At 39.1% G+C, this 13,472-nt stretch overlaps 4 protein-coding genes across 5 annotated transcripts; 2 read left to right on the forward strand and 2 right to left on the reverse strand.

The window, feature by feature from the left end:
* Positions 1-364: 364 nt before the first annotated feature.
* LOC126800904 (thioredoxin F-type, chloroplastic-like) lies at positions 365-2,204 on the reverse strand. Of its 2 annotated transcripts, none has more exons than XM_050528332.1 (3): positions 1,835-2,204; positions 693-792; positions 365-597 (listed from the first exon to the last, which is right to left on the reverse strand). In XM_050528332.1, exons 1-3 carry the CDS (start codon positions 2,152-2,154, stop codon positions 463-465), a joined length of 555 nt encoding a protein of 184 aa, XP_050384289.1. In that variant the 5' UTR covers positions 2,155-2,204; the 3' UTR covers positions 365-462. The 2 variants fall into 2 exon arrangements, with proteins under 2 accessions (XP_050384289.1, XP_050384288.1); XM_050528331.1 differs by having other exon boundaries at positions 365-600.
* A 1,098-nt stretch (positions 2,205-3,302) lies between these two features.
* On the forward strand, positions 3,303-5,769 carry LOC126800886 (aspartic proteinase 36). Its single transcript, XM_050528308.1, has 9 exons — positions 3,303-3,553; positions 3,804-4,187; positions 4,294-4,524; positions 4,645-4,825; positions 4,905-4,981; positions 5,080-5,170; positions 5,277-5,343; positions 5,441-5,512; positions 5,615-5,769. Exons 1-9 carry the CDS (start codon positions 3,303-3,305, stop codon positions 5,767-5,769), a joined length of 1,509 nt encoding a protein of 502 aa, XP_050384265.1.
* A 2,345-nt stretch (positions 5,770-8,114) lies between these two features.
* LOC126800164 (aspartic proteinase 36-like) lies at positions 8,115-10,834 on the forward strand. Its single transcript, XM_050527446.1, has 9 exons — positions 8,115-8,377; positions 8,790-9,179; positions 9,304-9,534; positions 9,641-9,824; positions 9,915-9,991; positions 10,095-10,185; positions 10,390-10,462; positions 10,566-10,637; positions 10,722-10,834. The coding sequence occupies exons 1-9, from the start codon at positions 8,115-8,117 to the stop codon at positions 10,832-10,834; spliced, it is 1,494 nt and encodes a 497-aa protein (XP_050383403.1).
* Positions 10,835-11,260: 426 nt separating this feature from the next.
* Positions 11,261-12,805, reverse strand: LOC126800894 (uncharacterized). Its single transcript, XM_050528319.1, has 5 exons — positions 12,446-12,805; positions 12,138-12,367; positions 11,973-12,053; positions 11,546-11,887; positions 11,261-11,430 (listed from the first exon to the last, which is right to left on the reverse strand). The coding sequence occupies exons 1-5, from the start codon at positions 12,681-12,683 to the stop codon at positions 11,329-11,331; spliced, it is 993 nt and encodes a 330-aa protein (XP_050384276.1). The 5' UTR covers positions 12,684-12,805; the 3' UTR covers positions 11,261-11,328.
* Positions 12,806-13,472: the final 667 nt, after the last annotated feature.

A 13,472-nucleotide genomic window follows, 5' to 3' on the forward strand; every position in this document is an offset into this window, starting at 1 on the left:
GAATCTGATGAACTCAAACACAAAGATGAAAGGATTCGTCACATACTGACCTTGAGAGCAAAATTACACTCGAGAAATACCACGATTCCGAGACCCAGGTTCGAGCCTTTTCTACGAGACTAAGCAACACAACGCATTCGAAACAGTAGCGTCTCAATTTCAATATGAACCCTAGAGAGAAACGAACGCAAACATTTCGCCTTTCGGGGAAATGAAAAGTTTGTGACCCTTTGAGGAACCTGACCCGCGACTATATCGGAAAAACTGCTGGCCCAAACGGCCCAAAAGGTAATCCTTCCAAGGCCCAAACCGTAGTAGTGTTTCTATAATTTTTTTTGGTACAGATCGTAGTAGTGTTTCAAAGGTCATATAGATACATACAAGTAGAAAATAATTTCCAAGCAACGTTTTTGCATCACGTTATTAACATCAGATGGAGAAAATACAATAGAAATAGTTGATTCAGCTCGTTCTAACAGTCTCTATGGCAGCAACTAAATCATCAAATTTGGCTCCTGTTATTTCCTTAACAACCTTGTCGTGCTTCAAAATCTTGAAAGTTGGTACCACCCTTATTCCAAGCTCCTTTGCCAATGGCTGCTAACAATAATCAAAATGAAATAAGATAGAGCACTGCCGCCTGACGAAAGACGCTGGAGTGAAAGAAATTTTCAACATCAGAGATGACAAACCTTGTTTTCTTGGTTACAATCAAGCTTCAAAAATATGACATCGTCGTATTTCTGCGACAATTCTTGATATTTTGGAGCTATAATCTTGCAGGGACCGCACCTGCAGAACAATATCAAGGGAAGAAATGAGAATCAAGAGTAACTACTCTTACATATTAAGATATATGCCAAGATGCAGAAGCCAGAGGAGAAACTAGAACAAAGTAGTCACTATAGCAAGGTATTCCTCATTCCCCTACTGATATTCTTTGACCTGAATGATATACATTTCTATTTTCCAGTGCTTCTCCAATTGTGGATCATAACCATATACAATTAAACTGTGCACATACGGTCCAAAGTACAAACCATCGTATTAGGACTTCCAGATCGAATCACAGCTCAACTTAACGATCACACTAATGATTTTGTAGTAATTCATCGCATGACATATAACCTAGTTGATAACAATAGCAACTCCATGATGTGGTAATGATATAAAAGCAAAAACTCCATTCAGCATGCTTAACATCATGTTGTCAGATAACAGGATCCGGTATTCAAGAGTGTGTTAATTCAAATTTATAGTTCATAGCAAAAATCAACCGAAGTCGACTCTACTAGTCGGAAACCAAAGCTCTGGCACTTCCGTTTTTCTGTCTTTCATGTATGTAAATAACAAACTATACCACAAACGTACTGTAGGTTTGCAGTCCCATACGCCTATATGTACTAATAAGGATCCACAAGCTAAACCTTTCAATTCACCTATTGTGTCTGCGCATGGTTTATTGTTCTACCGGTTAGCTCTATGGTGCCAATGCACGGCTTGGGTTTGTGCTTGATGGAACCAAACTGCAGTTGAACAACTCATGAATTGATTTGGTACTTAACAAGCAAGGAAAGCATGCATTCATATCGATCATGCAATGCATGACTTGAAACTTGTGTTAAAATTTGCAAACCATGGATCACAGTTCTCCACAGCATATATGCAGATTATTACAAAGGCGCAATTTTAGCTAGCTAGCTTCTAACTTTATACCCATATATCATACTCACACAATTCAGTGCACAATTTATTCTCAACTATGCATCTTACAATATGCAGTATTTCAGATAATGCTAGTTTGGTATACAATTGCAAGGAAGGTGGAAAATACCATTGGGTGTACATATCAAGGACGACGGTCTTGTCGCCGGCGGCATTAACGATCGGCCAGAAGGTGTCCTTGTCGACCTCGGTGACCTGGCCGACAGTGGCGGCAGTGTCCAAGCTAGAGCTGACGGCAAAGGACTTGTTCCTCCTGACGAAGCCCACAAGCTGGGCAGCATTCTTGTTTCTGTACTTGTTGTTGCTGGGAGCCCAGTTGGAGGCAGATGCCGTTAAAGAAGAAGAAGAAGAGTGAGTGATCGGAGACGAGGTGGTGGAGCAGCAAATGGAGCGATGAGAGAGAGTGGCAGCTGACTGGAGAAGAGCCATTCCTTCTTCTTTATTTCTGTGATGGAGAGCACTCCAGTTGCAGCAGCCAGAAACAATAAGGAGATCCCAGCCGGCCCCCATTTTTAGTAATGTACTGATTTACCCTCTGATTCTGTGGGTTGTCCTGGGATATCCACGCCGCTTTTCGTCACTTCACAAGGCTTCATTTGTGCATCCAGAACCAGGCGCTACCTGTTTGTGGAAAGACAACATTACCCCCTGTCACTTGCAGCTAGCTCGTAAAAACAAAACAAGCGTCGACAATAATACCGACTTGTAAGGCTTAGGGTCATTTTGGTTAATGAAATAGAGGTTTAGATGTTTGTATTTTGTAACGACTAACGAGTGGTGTAGGTGAGGGAGATTTGGGTTGTGAGCAAGTGAAAGTAATGGATCAGATGTTATGGGTTAGGTTGTGAGTCTATTCCCCAATGGGGTGTGTTCAGTCTGATGATCCATAATTCTTCTCAAGTTGCATTCTATGCAGCACTCCACATAAATGGGAGAAGACTAATCACAACTGCAAGGTCTGTCTCCTATCGGAATCAATCGGTTTAGAATTATAATTACATACACAAATGATTCCATAAATTAGAGGAGTAGCTTTGGAAGTAAATGTGTCACTAATAAGAGAGAAAATACAACTCGTTGATTTGGGTCAACAAATAATACGGTTTACTAATGATGAGTTGTCCCAAGAGAGCCAGGAGACCAAGTTCGGCCCCAAAAACAGAAAACATGACTACGGTAATTGCTACAGATAAGTCCAGGGATTTAGGCAAGTCCAATCAAAATATGGGTTTGTTATTTCCATTTCTAAGACAGAGATTTCATTCTTATTTTATCAGCGAAAACGCGTAATTGTCTCACTTCTCTCTCCCAGCATTGTTCTTTATTCACCCAATCCAACTCTACCATGAAATTTTCACAAAACCCACATTTCTATTCTCATCATTGATCAAGGGTTGATCATTCTGGGTTTTGTCGAAATAGGAGAAGACTAAGAGTAGTTGTTGCTGTTGTTGGGGCACGTTGCAAGATATATAGCTAGCCAATGTCCAAAACAGACTAATCTATCAAAACTTATCTAACCTGGTGCCGGATCGCATTGGTCAATCTCTCGAATAATTTTAGGGTTCCAGTTTGAAATGGAACCAAGAGGTTTACGAGACAAGTTGGGTGGTCTAGTTGTGTTGGTGGTGCTTGTTTCAACATCATTGGTGGTTAATGTGTCCGGTAACTTGGTTTTTCCAGTGAGTCATAAGTTTAATGGAAGAAGGAGAGCATCATTGAGTGAACTTAAGGCCCATGACGATCGCCGCCACGCTAGATTTCTCGCGGCCACTGAAAATGCTATCGATGTGGTTTTAGGCGGCAACGGCCATCCTTCTGAATATGGGTACCTAATTACTTCTTTCACCATCTTTCAAAGCTTGGTTATGGACTTCTATTTTGTAGTACATGTAATCAGACGTTCTTAAACGTGTTATTTTTAAGATTTTGAGACTGGATTAAACCGACATAACGGTTTTTGGCGCTTTAATTAATCTGACCGTAGGCGTGCTTATATAGTTGATGATTTGCTTACATATTTGAATGTTTGAGCAACTGGTTTGGATTGATTAGTTAGTGTATAAATTGATTTGCAGGCTCTACTACGCCAAACTTGGGATCGGGAATCCTTCGCACGACTATTACGTGCACGTTGATACCGGAAGTGACATATTTTGGGTGAGCTGTGTTGAGTGCGGCAATGACTGCCCGACCAATACTGAAATCAAAGGGGTTAGTATCACACTTTACGATCGAAAAAGCTCTTCCACTTCAAAGGTGGTGACTTGTGGTGATAACTTTTGCAATGTCCTCAACAAAGACAGTCAAAGCAATTGCACGGCTGATGAGACTTGCAAGTACCGCATTGCTTATGGAGATGGAGAGACCGATTCCGGATACTACGTCAGAGATGATGTGCAATTTCAGAAAGCCACCGGAGACCTTCAAACCTCCAGCACCAGTGGATCTGTGGTATTCGGGTACTTGACTAACTACTTGCATATAATCTTCAGTTGAGCTAGCTTCATATATCTTAGCTGCCCGTGATGATTAGGTCTAAAGCACCACTCCTGCTGATCCATGTAGGTGCACCACTAAAAAAACTGGCGGGCTCAATAACTCTGCTACAGTAACTTCGGGGTTAATTGGTTTTGGCCAGGCAAATTCATCGATGCTTTCACAGCTGGTTGCCGCAGGAAAGGTCAGGAACAAATTTGCACATTGCTTGGATAGCACGAGACAAGGTGGTGGAATCTGGGCTATAGGAGAAGTTGTCGAACCCAAACTTAAGAACACAACACCTCTCGTACCAAATCAGTATGTAGTACTATTTCTACAACGTAGCACTCTCCATTTATCATTTATCTATACACAGTAGTTCTTGATTCTGCTTTAATGGATAGTAATACGTTAATTACATATATTTTGGACGATCAGGCAACATTACAATGTTGTGTTGGAGAAAATTGAGGTTGGAAGTGATGACATCAAACTTCCTGGTGGTGGTGTTCTTGATAGTTTATTTAGCAGCAGTTCAAACCAAGTTACGGCAATATTTGATAGTGGTACAACATTGGCGTATGTACCAGAAGAGGTTCAGGAACAGATAGTCCAGAAGGTATCTATGCTAATTTCATCAAGATGACTTGGTTTAAATATGTTAGTTCAATTAACTCTAGCAACCTCATTTTGATCAGATATTTGCTAAGGAGCCTGGATTGAAATTGCAAACTAGTGAGGATAGTCAGTATGAATGTTTCGATTTTTCCAAAAAGTAAACACTAATTGTTCATTTCTTCTTAATTGTTGATTAATCGTGTGTTCGCATTAGGCTGCATGCTGATGAACAACTTGTGCTATTTGTGGATGCAGCGTTGATGAAACCTTTCCTGTGGTCAAGTTCCATTTCAAGAATTCAGCTTCATTGTGGGTCTATCCACATGATTATATGTTCACCTTGAAGGTAATTAAGTGCTCTGATGTTAGTAGCCAACAAGGAACCTTGAGTTGAGTAACGAGTTCTAGTTCAACTAGCTGACTAATTATGACGTATTACATATACACAGGAGAAGGATACGTGGTGTATTGGTTGGATGAAAAGTAGACCTGGATCAAAAGACAGCATTCTTCTGGGAGGTAAACATCACATAGATAGACTTTCCTGCAGTTAATGTATGTGAGCAGTTTTATTCATTCATTGATCGACATGAAATTGTTAACTTTTCTTTGGCAGATATGATCCTTTCGAACAAGGTTATCGTATACGATCTGGAAAAGCAGGTGATTGGGTGGACTGATCACAACTGTGAGTAGCTAAAATCAACACTCGATCAATTTATATGTGCTGTTGATCGAATTTGTTCGTTTCTAATATGGTTTTGGCCGGTGTTGAATGAATGTTTATTAGGTTCTTCAAGCATAAAAGTGAAAGATGACCAATCAGGGTCAGACTACTCTATTCAGTACCACAATCTTGCTGCTTCTTCATCAGATGATTCCAGCCCAAGACTACTGATGTCATTCCTATTTTTAGTAACCGCCGCAGCTGCTGCAATGCTGTAAATGAACTCTATATAAATTCATCACTCGTATCGCACCTAAATAGCTAGCTATTTATCCGGCAAACCAACCAAAATAGTATACAATACGTACAAGAGCTTTCATTTATTAGATCGATGCTGGTGCACCCATAAGGAACAAATCCATGATTTGAAAATCTGTTGCTTGTTGATGAGATTGATTAGAGTGCAGTCTTTTATAATATCCACAATAAATTCTATATGGTGCATTTTCTTTTAGATGATTGAGCTTCTTTGAACACCCTTTTTGTTTTGGAACTTTAATCATGAGCTAACAAGCATCAAGCTTCAAGCCATTACAGATGTACGTAATAAAATCTGCAAGAAAATCAGGAGGAACATCATCCCTACACCTACAAATCGATCAAAATGAAACTAAAATAGAGCATGGCAAAACCAGAGTCGAGAGAGATACTGAGGCATGCATATGGAACTTCATAAATTCCCAGGGACTCGTGGGGTAGACGAGTTAATGTGGTGGGATTGTCCTGGACCTTTTGAATTAACAATCCTGAGTTGATGAACTGTTTAAATTAAAACATAATTCTGGCAAACAAATATAATTAGAAGTGTTTAAGGATAATATTTATCAATGTGTTTAAACACAACTCACTTAACAATTTAGAATCTGTCACAATGAGATTTGGTCTAAAAATTACATTTGATAGAATTATAATCACCGTAAACTCTTTTATATAAGGGCACATATATATCAATCAAATTTATATTGATTCCTCGTTCACTAAACTTATATAAAAAGTTTATATCTCTCTATTTATTCTCCATTATCCTACGACAAGAAGACAAAAGTTCAAGAATTTACTGTTACTCAATCACAAACCACATGTTGTTACTTGTTGGTAAGTATATTCTTTCTTAGTTGTTTTAAGTACTATAACTGCATAAGTACATTGAACCTTGGGAATTGAGACCACAATCACAAGTGAAAAGATATTTTTCAAGATGGGAGCCCGAAGGCAGCCCACACACCGTTATTATATACTAAGAGGTATATAAGGGCCGAAAATTCTTCCTTTAACTGGGTGAAGGTTCACTTCTTGCTAGTCTTACTAAGTGGCAGCACCAGAGCCACAAATTTGAGTCAATCTTTTTATCTGACTAACGTCGTCTTCGTCAGTGTGTTATGGAGATTGGGTTTTAGAGAATCTGAGGGAAACAGAAAAAGGACTCGTCCTCAGTTTTTCTCAGTCCTCCATGTATATGATACCTGCATAAACACACAGACACATACGTAATGCAAGTCCAAAATAACTGATGAGATCAATGTGTCACAAATCTGAAAACTCTTAATCAATTTTTTTGGACCATCTCAGTTGGGTTTGGGGAGTTTCATTGTTTGATTCATTGGGTTGTGTTTTCATGGCGTTTCTTCATCTGGGTCTTGTCCCAAATGTGATCTTGAGCTCTGTTTTTGGTGTTGTTTTATTTTCATGAAGAGGGCTTATTGTCCTGCACCGGTATTCAGAATGAAGCTTCACTCTGGATAGAGACTATATATATATATAAGAACAATTCAAAGACACCCTACATAACCTATACATTTAAACAAAAGCCATTTAGCAAAGAGTGTCTTAAAAAAAGGCGCGAGTTGGAGAATTAAAAAAAAACTTTCACAATTTGTCAAAAACTTCCTAGCTTTCCTGATTAGTTACAGCTTGTTTAGAGTTCTCTACAACCTCATATGCATTACACACATAAATGGCGAATAACGGAAAAATATTAAAGACAAAACGAGGGAGAAATGAATGAGAAAGAGTTATTAAGCTCTGCACTTAAATATGAAAATATGCAATGCAACATTTTTTTTTGACGTGCCCTAGACAATTTTTTTTTGTATGAAATTGAAAATTTAAGGATGATATTTATCTTCATTGTTTGGTGTATAAGACGATTTGATGGATGCGCAGTTAGCTCGAGCTTTTAGAGAATCAACTCGAAATAAGCATTTTGCTATTTTAATTCCTAAAAGATAGACATATTTGCTCCTTAATATGGCATTGGAAAAACGTAATTGTCTCCGTCTCGTTAGAGCTCTTTCTCTCTCTTCTTTGACATTGTTCTTCTCAACCTAATCTAACTCAGCCATAAAACTTTCACAAAACCCACATTTCTGATCTCATCCGTAAGATTGTTTTTATCTGATATTGTAGAAACAATATAAGTAGTTACATTTTGCTGTTGTCAGGGCACGTCGTCGGATATATAGCAAGCCAACTTCAACAACAAACACATATATCGAAACTGATCTAACCTTGTGCAGAATTGCATTGGACCGATCTGTAATTATATTTTAGGTTTTAGTTTGAAATGGAACCAAGAGGACTAGGGGATAGGTTGGGTGGTTTAGCTGCGTTGGTGATGGTCGTGTTGGCGGTGCTTATTTCGGCATTGGTCTTCAATGTGTCCGGTAACTTGGTTTTTCCGGTGAGCCATAAGTTCAATGGCAGAGAGGGTGCATCTCTAAGTAAATTTAAAGCCCATGATGATCGTCGTCACGCAAGAATTCTCAAGGCCACTCAGAATGCTGTGGATATGGTTTTGGGTGGCAACGGACATCCTACTCAAGATGGGTAACTAGCTAATTTATTCATCACCAAATATTTCATTTTTCTTCTTTGTATGATTCTGTTCTGCTCGTTAGTGCTCTCGTTATTTTTCTTTTCTTTTCATATGTACATATGTAGAATCTATGTAGAAACATGATACCTCCATAACGTTACTTTAAACGAAGGAGTCATGTCCTATAGACGTTTGTACATATTCATAATGAGCTGCATACTGGACACTTCCAAAGTTTGGTTCTAGTCTAGACTTCTTGTGTAAATGTGTGACCATGTAACTGCACGTTAAGATCTTGAAACAATGAAACTAGTATAGAACCTGCATAGGGAGAGTGCCAATCGTGCTTCGTTAATGACTTGCTTATATGAATATATGTTCGATCAATTGGTTTCGATTAGTTAGTGTGTACTTGATATACAGGCTCTACTTCGCTAAACTTGGGATTGGGAATCCTTCAAACGACTATTACTTGCAAGTTGATACCGGAAGTGACATATTTTGGGTGAATTGCGCTGAGTGTGGAAAGGACTGCCCAACCAGTACTAAGATTCAGGGAGTTAAACTCACACTTTACGATCGAAACAGCTCTTCCACTTCAGAGGTGGTGCGTTGTAGTGATAAATTTTGCACTGCATATGGAGAAGATCACGAGATGGCCAAGTGCAATAAGCCGGACGACAAATGCAGCTACCTCATTCAATATGGAGATGGAAGTTCAACTTCTGGATACTTTGTCAAGGATGAAGTACAGTTTCAGAAAGCCAGCGGAAACTTTGAAACATCAACCATTAGTGCACCTATAATATTCGGGTACGTGATCATCGTCTATTTACTTGCATAGAATCCTTTGCATATCTTTAGCTTGAGATTATAAAAGAAGTTGCATATGCTTTAGCTTCAACTCCTGATTATATTGCCGAATGTATACATATAGGTGCGGGACCAACCAATCCGGTTTGTTAAATAACCCCAATGTAGCAGTTTCCGGGCTACTTGGTTTTGGCAACGCAAATATAACCTTGCTTTCACAGCTAGCAGCCGCAGGAAAGGTGAGGAATAAATTTGCACATTGCTTGGATAACTCGAAACAAGGTGGTGGAATCTGGGCTATAGGAGAAGTTGTCGAACCCAAAATCAAGTACACATCACCTATGGTACCAAATTCGTATGTATCGCTACTACGCCACACTATATACTTATCGATCTGTTTATCTCTTAGTTCTGCTTCAATGGTAATTGACACTTTGATTACATAAATGTCGCACGATCAGGCTTCATTACAATCTTGTGCTGGAAAAAATTGAGGTTGGTAGTGATGTTGTAAAACTTCCTACTAGTGGTGGTGGTGGTGGTGATGTTTCTGATGGCAGTTCATACCAAAACGAGGCAATCTTTGACAGTGGTACAACATTGACTTTGTTTCCACCAGAGTTGCAAGAACAAATAGTGGACAAGGTATCTCTGCTAATGTCATTTTGATTTAAGTTGTGAATTTGGTCTGAAAATGTTACTTCAATTTACTCGTGCATTCCATATTTTGATCAGATACTGTCCAAGGAGCCTGGATTGCAGTTGTATAAAACTCAGCACGACGAATTTACATGTTTTGATTATTCCAAAAAGTAAAGTACATTTCTAATATCACTTCTTATTCCCTCTTGATAATTGACTAATCGTATGTTCATGTTCAGCTTAATGATGTACTTGTGCTATCGGTTGCTGCAGCATTGATGAAAAGTTTCCTATTGTCAAGTTCACTTTCAAAAATTCCGCTTCATTGATGGTGTATCCTCATGATTATCTGTTCCAGTTGGATGTAAGCGCTTTAATTAATTTGTTACCAAGGTTCGAAAAATCGTTAGGCGCTCCTTGGGCATACAGTTGCCTTAGAGCGACCAAACGGCTAGGGGGGATTTTTTGGAGGATTTACTGATAGGCAGACTAGGCCGTTGATTTTTTTAGAACATTAGAATTGTTACTAACCATGATTAACCGACTGATCAATTCACATATACCACAGGAGGGTTCATGGTGTCACGGTTGGATGAAATCTCAGTCTGGATCATCAGAACCACCAGTCATTCTTCTGGGAGGTAAACATCACAATAGATCATCTGAAAAACTTTATTCTTGTCTATATATATTTTAGCAATTCTGTTCATTCATTGACATGCAATTGTCAATTTCCCATTGCAGATATGATCCTTTCCAATAAGGTAGTCGTATACGATCTCGAACAGCAGGTCATTGGGTGGGCTGATCACAACTGTGAGTAGCAAAGCTTAACATATGCTGTTGAATTCTTTTTGTGATATGGTTTTGGTATCTAATAAAGGGTCTTATGAATGCTAGGTTCTTCAAGCATTAAAGTGAAAGATGACGAGTCAGGGTCAGACTACGCTGTTCAGTACCACAATCTTGCTTCTTCAGATTCTTCCGGCCTATTGGGGTTGTTTAACTTTTAACATAAGCAGCTGCAGCTTTAAACTTGTAAGAACTGTATTTTACTAACTTCTGTAAACAGAAACTTCTGTATTTTTCTATTAAACCCAAGACTAGGTAACTGCTGCTGCTATGCTACAAGCCTGCAAATGATCAGTATGTAAATCATCGCACTCATTCAACATTGCTAACTAGCAATTTATTTGGCCAACTACCATATGGTACATTGCACATCAGCCTTCATTCAGTAGATGTTGGTGCACCATAAGCAAATCCATCATTGAAGAACTGTACTTCTTAGTGACATTGATTGTATATAGTGGAACTCTTTCATAATATCCAACTTAATTCCGATGCACTTTTCTTTGAGATGAGCTTGTCTGTTCTCAATTTTCTTTTCTTTTTTTAATAGAATCATCATCACTACTTTGATTTCAATCTTTGTGGTGTGATACTGTGATATATTGCCGATTATAATACAGTATTATACAACAAGATTGATATATAAAATAAGTACTTACAAGGTTATTCTCAGAAGCTGTACAACAAAATATACTATTGCCAGGAACAGAGCAATTTGATACACATCCCTTTGGAAACTGTCGTCCCTTTGGAAGAACTGGTCGAAATTCAATCAAAACAAATGAAGAAATCTAATCAGCAAAGTCAATAACTAACAAGCTAGTGAGATCGATTAATCTAGGTGTTTATAATAAGCTAGCTGATCGACTGACCTTGGTTGGATCACCAGAAGGGTCTGGAAAAATGTCCATGTTCTGTTTTTCTGTTGTGAAGCGGCTGGATAGACCTTTAACTGCATCAGCCAGGTCTTTTCCACTCTCAATTGTTGCGAACAGACGACGCGACGTCCAGAAATAGGCTTGTGAAATGAAAGAAGAAGCTGATAAATCCCAAACCTCTTCATGTTGAGTCACTTGGCCACTGATCTGATTCAGAGTGAATTTGGAGTTGATTTTTACAATCAAATCTCCTCCTGGAATGTTCTTGGGCTTGCCTTTGATTGTCCATTTGATACTTAGCACACTGGTTGATAACATGCTCATTTCTTGAACACTCTGCATGCACACAAAACCATCTTAATTAGCTAAGGAAGAATGTATAAGCTGTAACATGAACTAGGAAGATGGATGAGTTACTGACAACAGAAGGCTTATCTAGCGCAGTGGTTATCCATAGTGGTCTCTTGTACTTGTCACGACCAGTGAAACTTCTAACGGGGTCCTATAATCACAAGTAAAATGGGGGATTAATTAGGCCAGTTTCTGAAACTAGCTAATACGTGCAAATGTGTAAGGTATAGCTGACCTTGTATTGAACGGAAAGAGCAAAGGTCCCAAGAGCACGGTTGCCTTCGCGAAGCTCAAGGATGTCGCGCACAAGCTGCCGAGCAGTGGACTCGACCAAGGGGCTGCTAATACACTCAAACTCATTGCAAAGCTCCCCAAAATTCAAACCATCTACAATTCTATCAGCCTCTGATCTTAGATACTCTTTATCAGAGTCACACACTTCAGTCCTACCCTGATCATTTGTTACTGCAATGTAATACATGAAGCAATTCTTTAGTAACGTCGTACTGGATCTACAAGCAACGGCTATAGCTAGGTACTTACCTCGCAGTAAAAAAGGATGGCGGACATGGTGTGACTGTGAGTCTTCGGAGAAAGACGCACCGCCAAAAGGCTTGGAAATGAAAAATATGGATTTACTATTAGCAGCAGCAGCAGCAGTAGTAGTTTTGGTATCGCGGCGGCGAAGCTGGCAGCTGGTGGCGGCGGCAAGGAGAGCAGTAAAAGTAGTAGCAGTGGTACAAGTAGTGCAGCAGCTATTCATTTTCATGATCATCATCATTTCTCCCACCCATATACATAACAGATATAATATTAGTCTCTGGTGAGCTAAGTAGCTACGTACACTAGCTCCATTAATATTGCAGCCTCTTCTTGTTCAACTGGTCGATCATGTTCTGGGGTTTCAATGTTTCCCTCTGGTTTTGGGATAAGGTTCGGCTGGCTACTATAGGGTGTGTGTAGGTGGAATGCGGCCACTTGTCAGTTGGTGATTGGGTAAAATTGCAAGACCCACACTCTCCGACCTTTCATGAAATTTCAGGCCGTCGGCTTAGTCGTCTCACTCGAGTTGGATTTTGATACTAACCGATCGAGCGGTCAGCCGTACATTATGTGTGTATTGTATGAAACATTAGTAAGGCCTCACGTTAATTTGGTTTCGAAAATGCACACGCCTTCCTTATGAACATAATGCATATGTAGCCATGTACACATATAGCTAGCTAGCACGTGTTCATTCATTCGGAAAATGCAAGAGACAGTATCATGAATCATATACTTTTAAGATTTAAGTACCTAACTTCAATTTTTCTACATGCTTGGAACCCAATCAGCCCATCATGCATTTATATCGTATATACGGCTTGAAAATAAAGCGTTCGTTCACTTTAAATTATTAAGATTAACTCGATTACAGTAAAATGTTCATCGATTTAAGCACGTATTATTGAGGTTTGTTATTAGGCGTATATTTCTTTTGTATGATGTAAAGTTGTTAAATCTGATTATATATTCAATAATAGCGATCAATACACACGAATAGTAGTTAATTATGTAGCAAGTAAGTAGG

The sequence above is a fragment of the Argentina anserina genome, chromosome 6 (assembly GCF_933775445.1).
Source record: "Argentina anserina chromosome 6, drPotAnse1.1, whole genome shotgun sequence".
Lineage (NCBI taxonomy): Eukaryota > Viridiplantae > Streptophyta > Magnoliopsida > Rosales > Rosaceae > Argentina > Argentina anserina.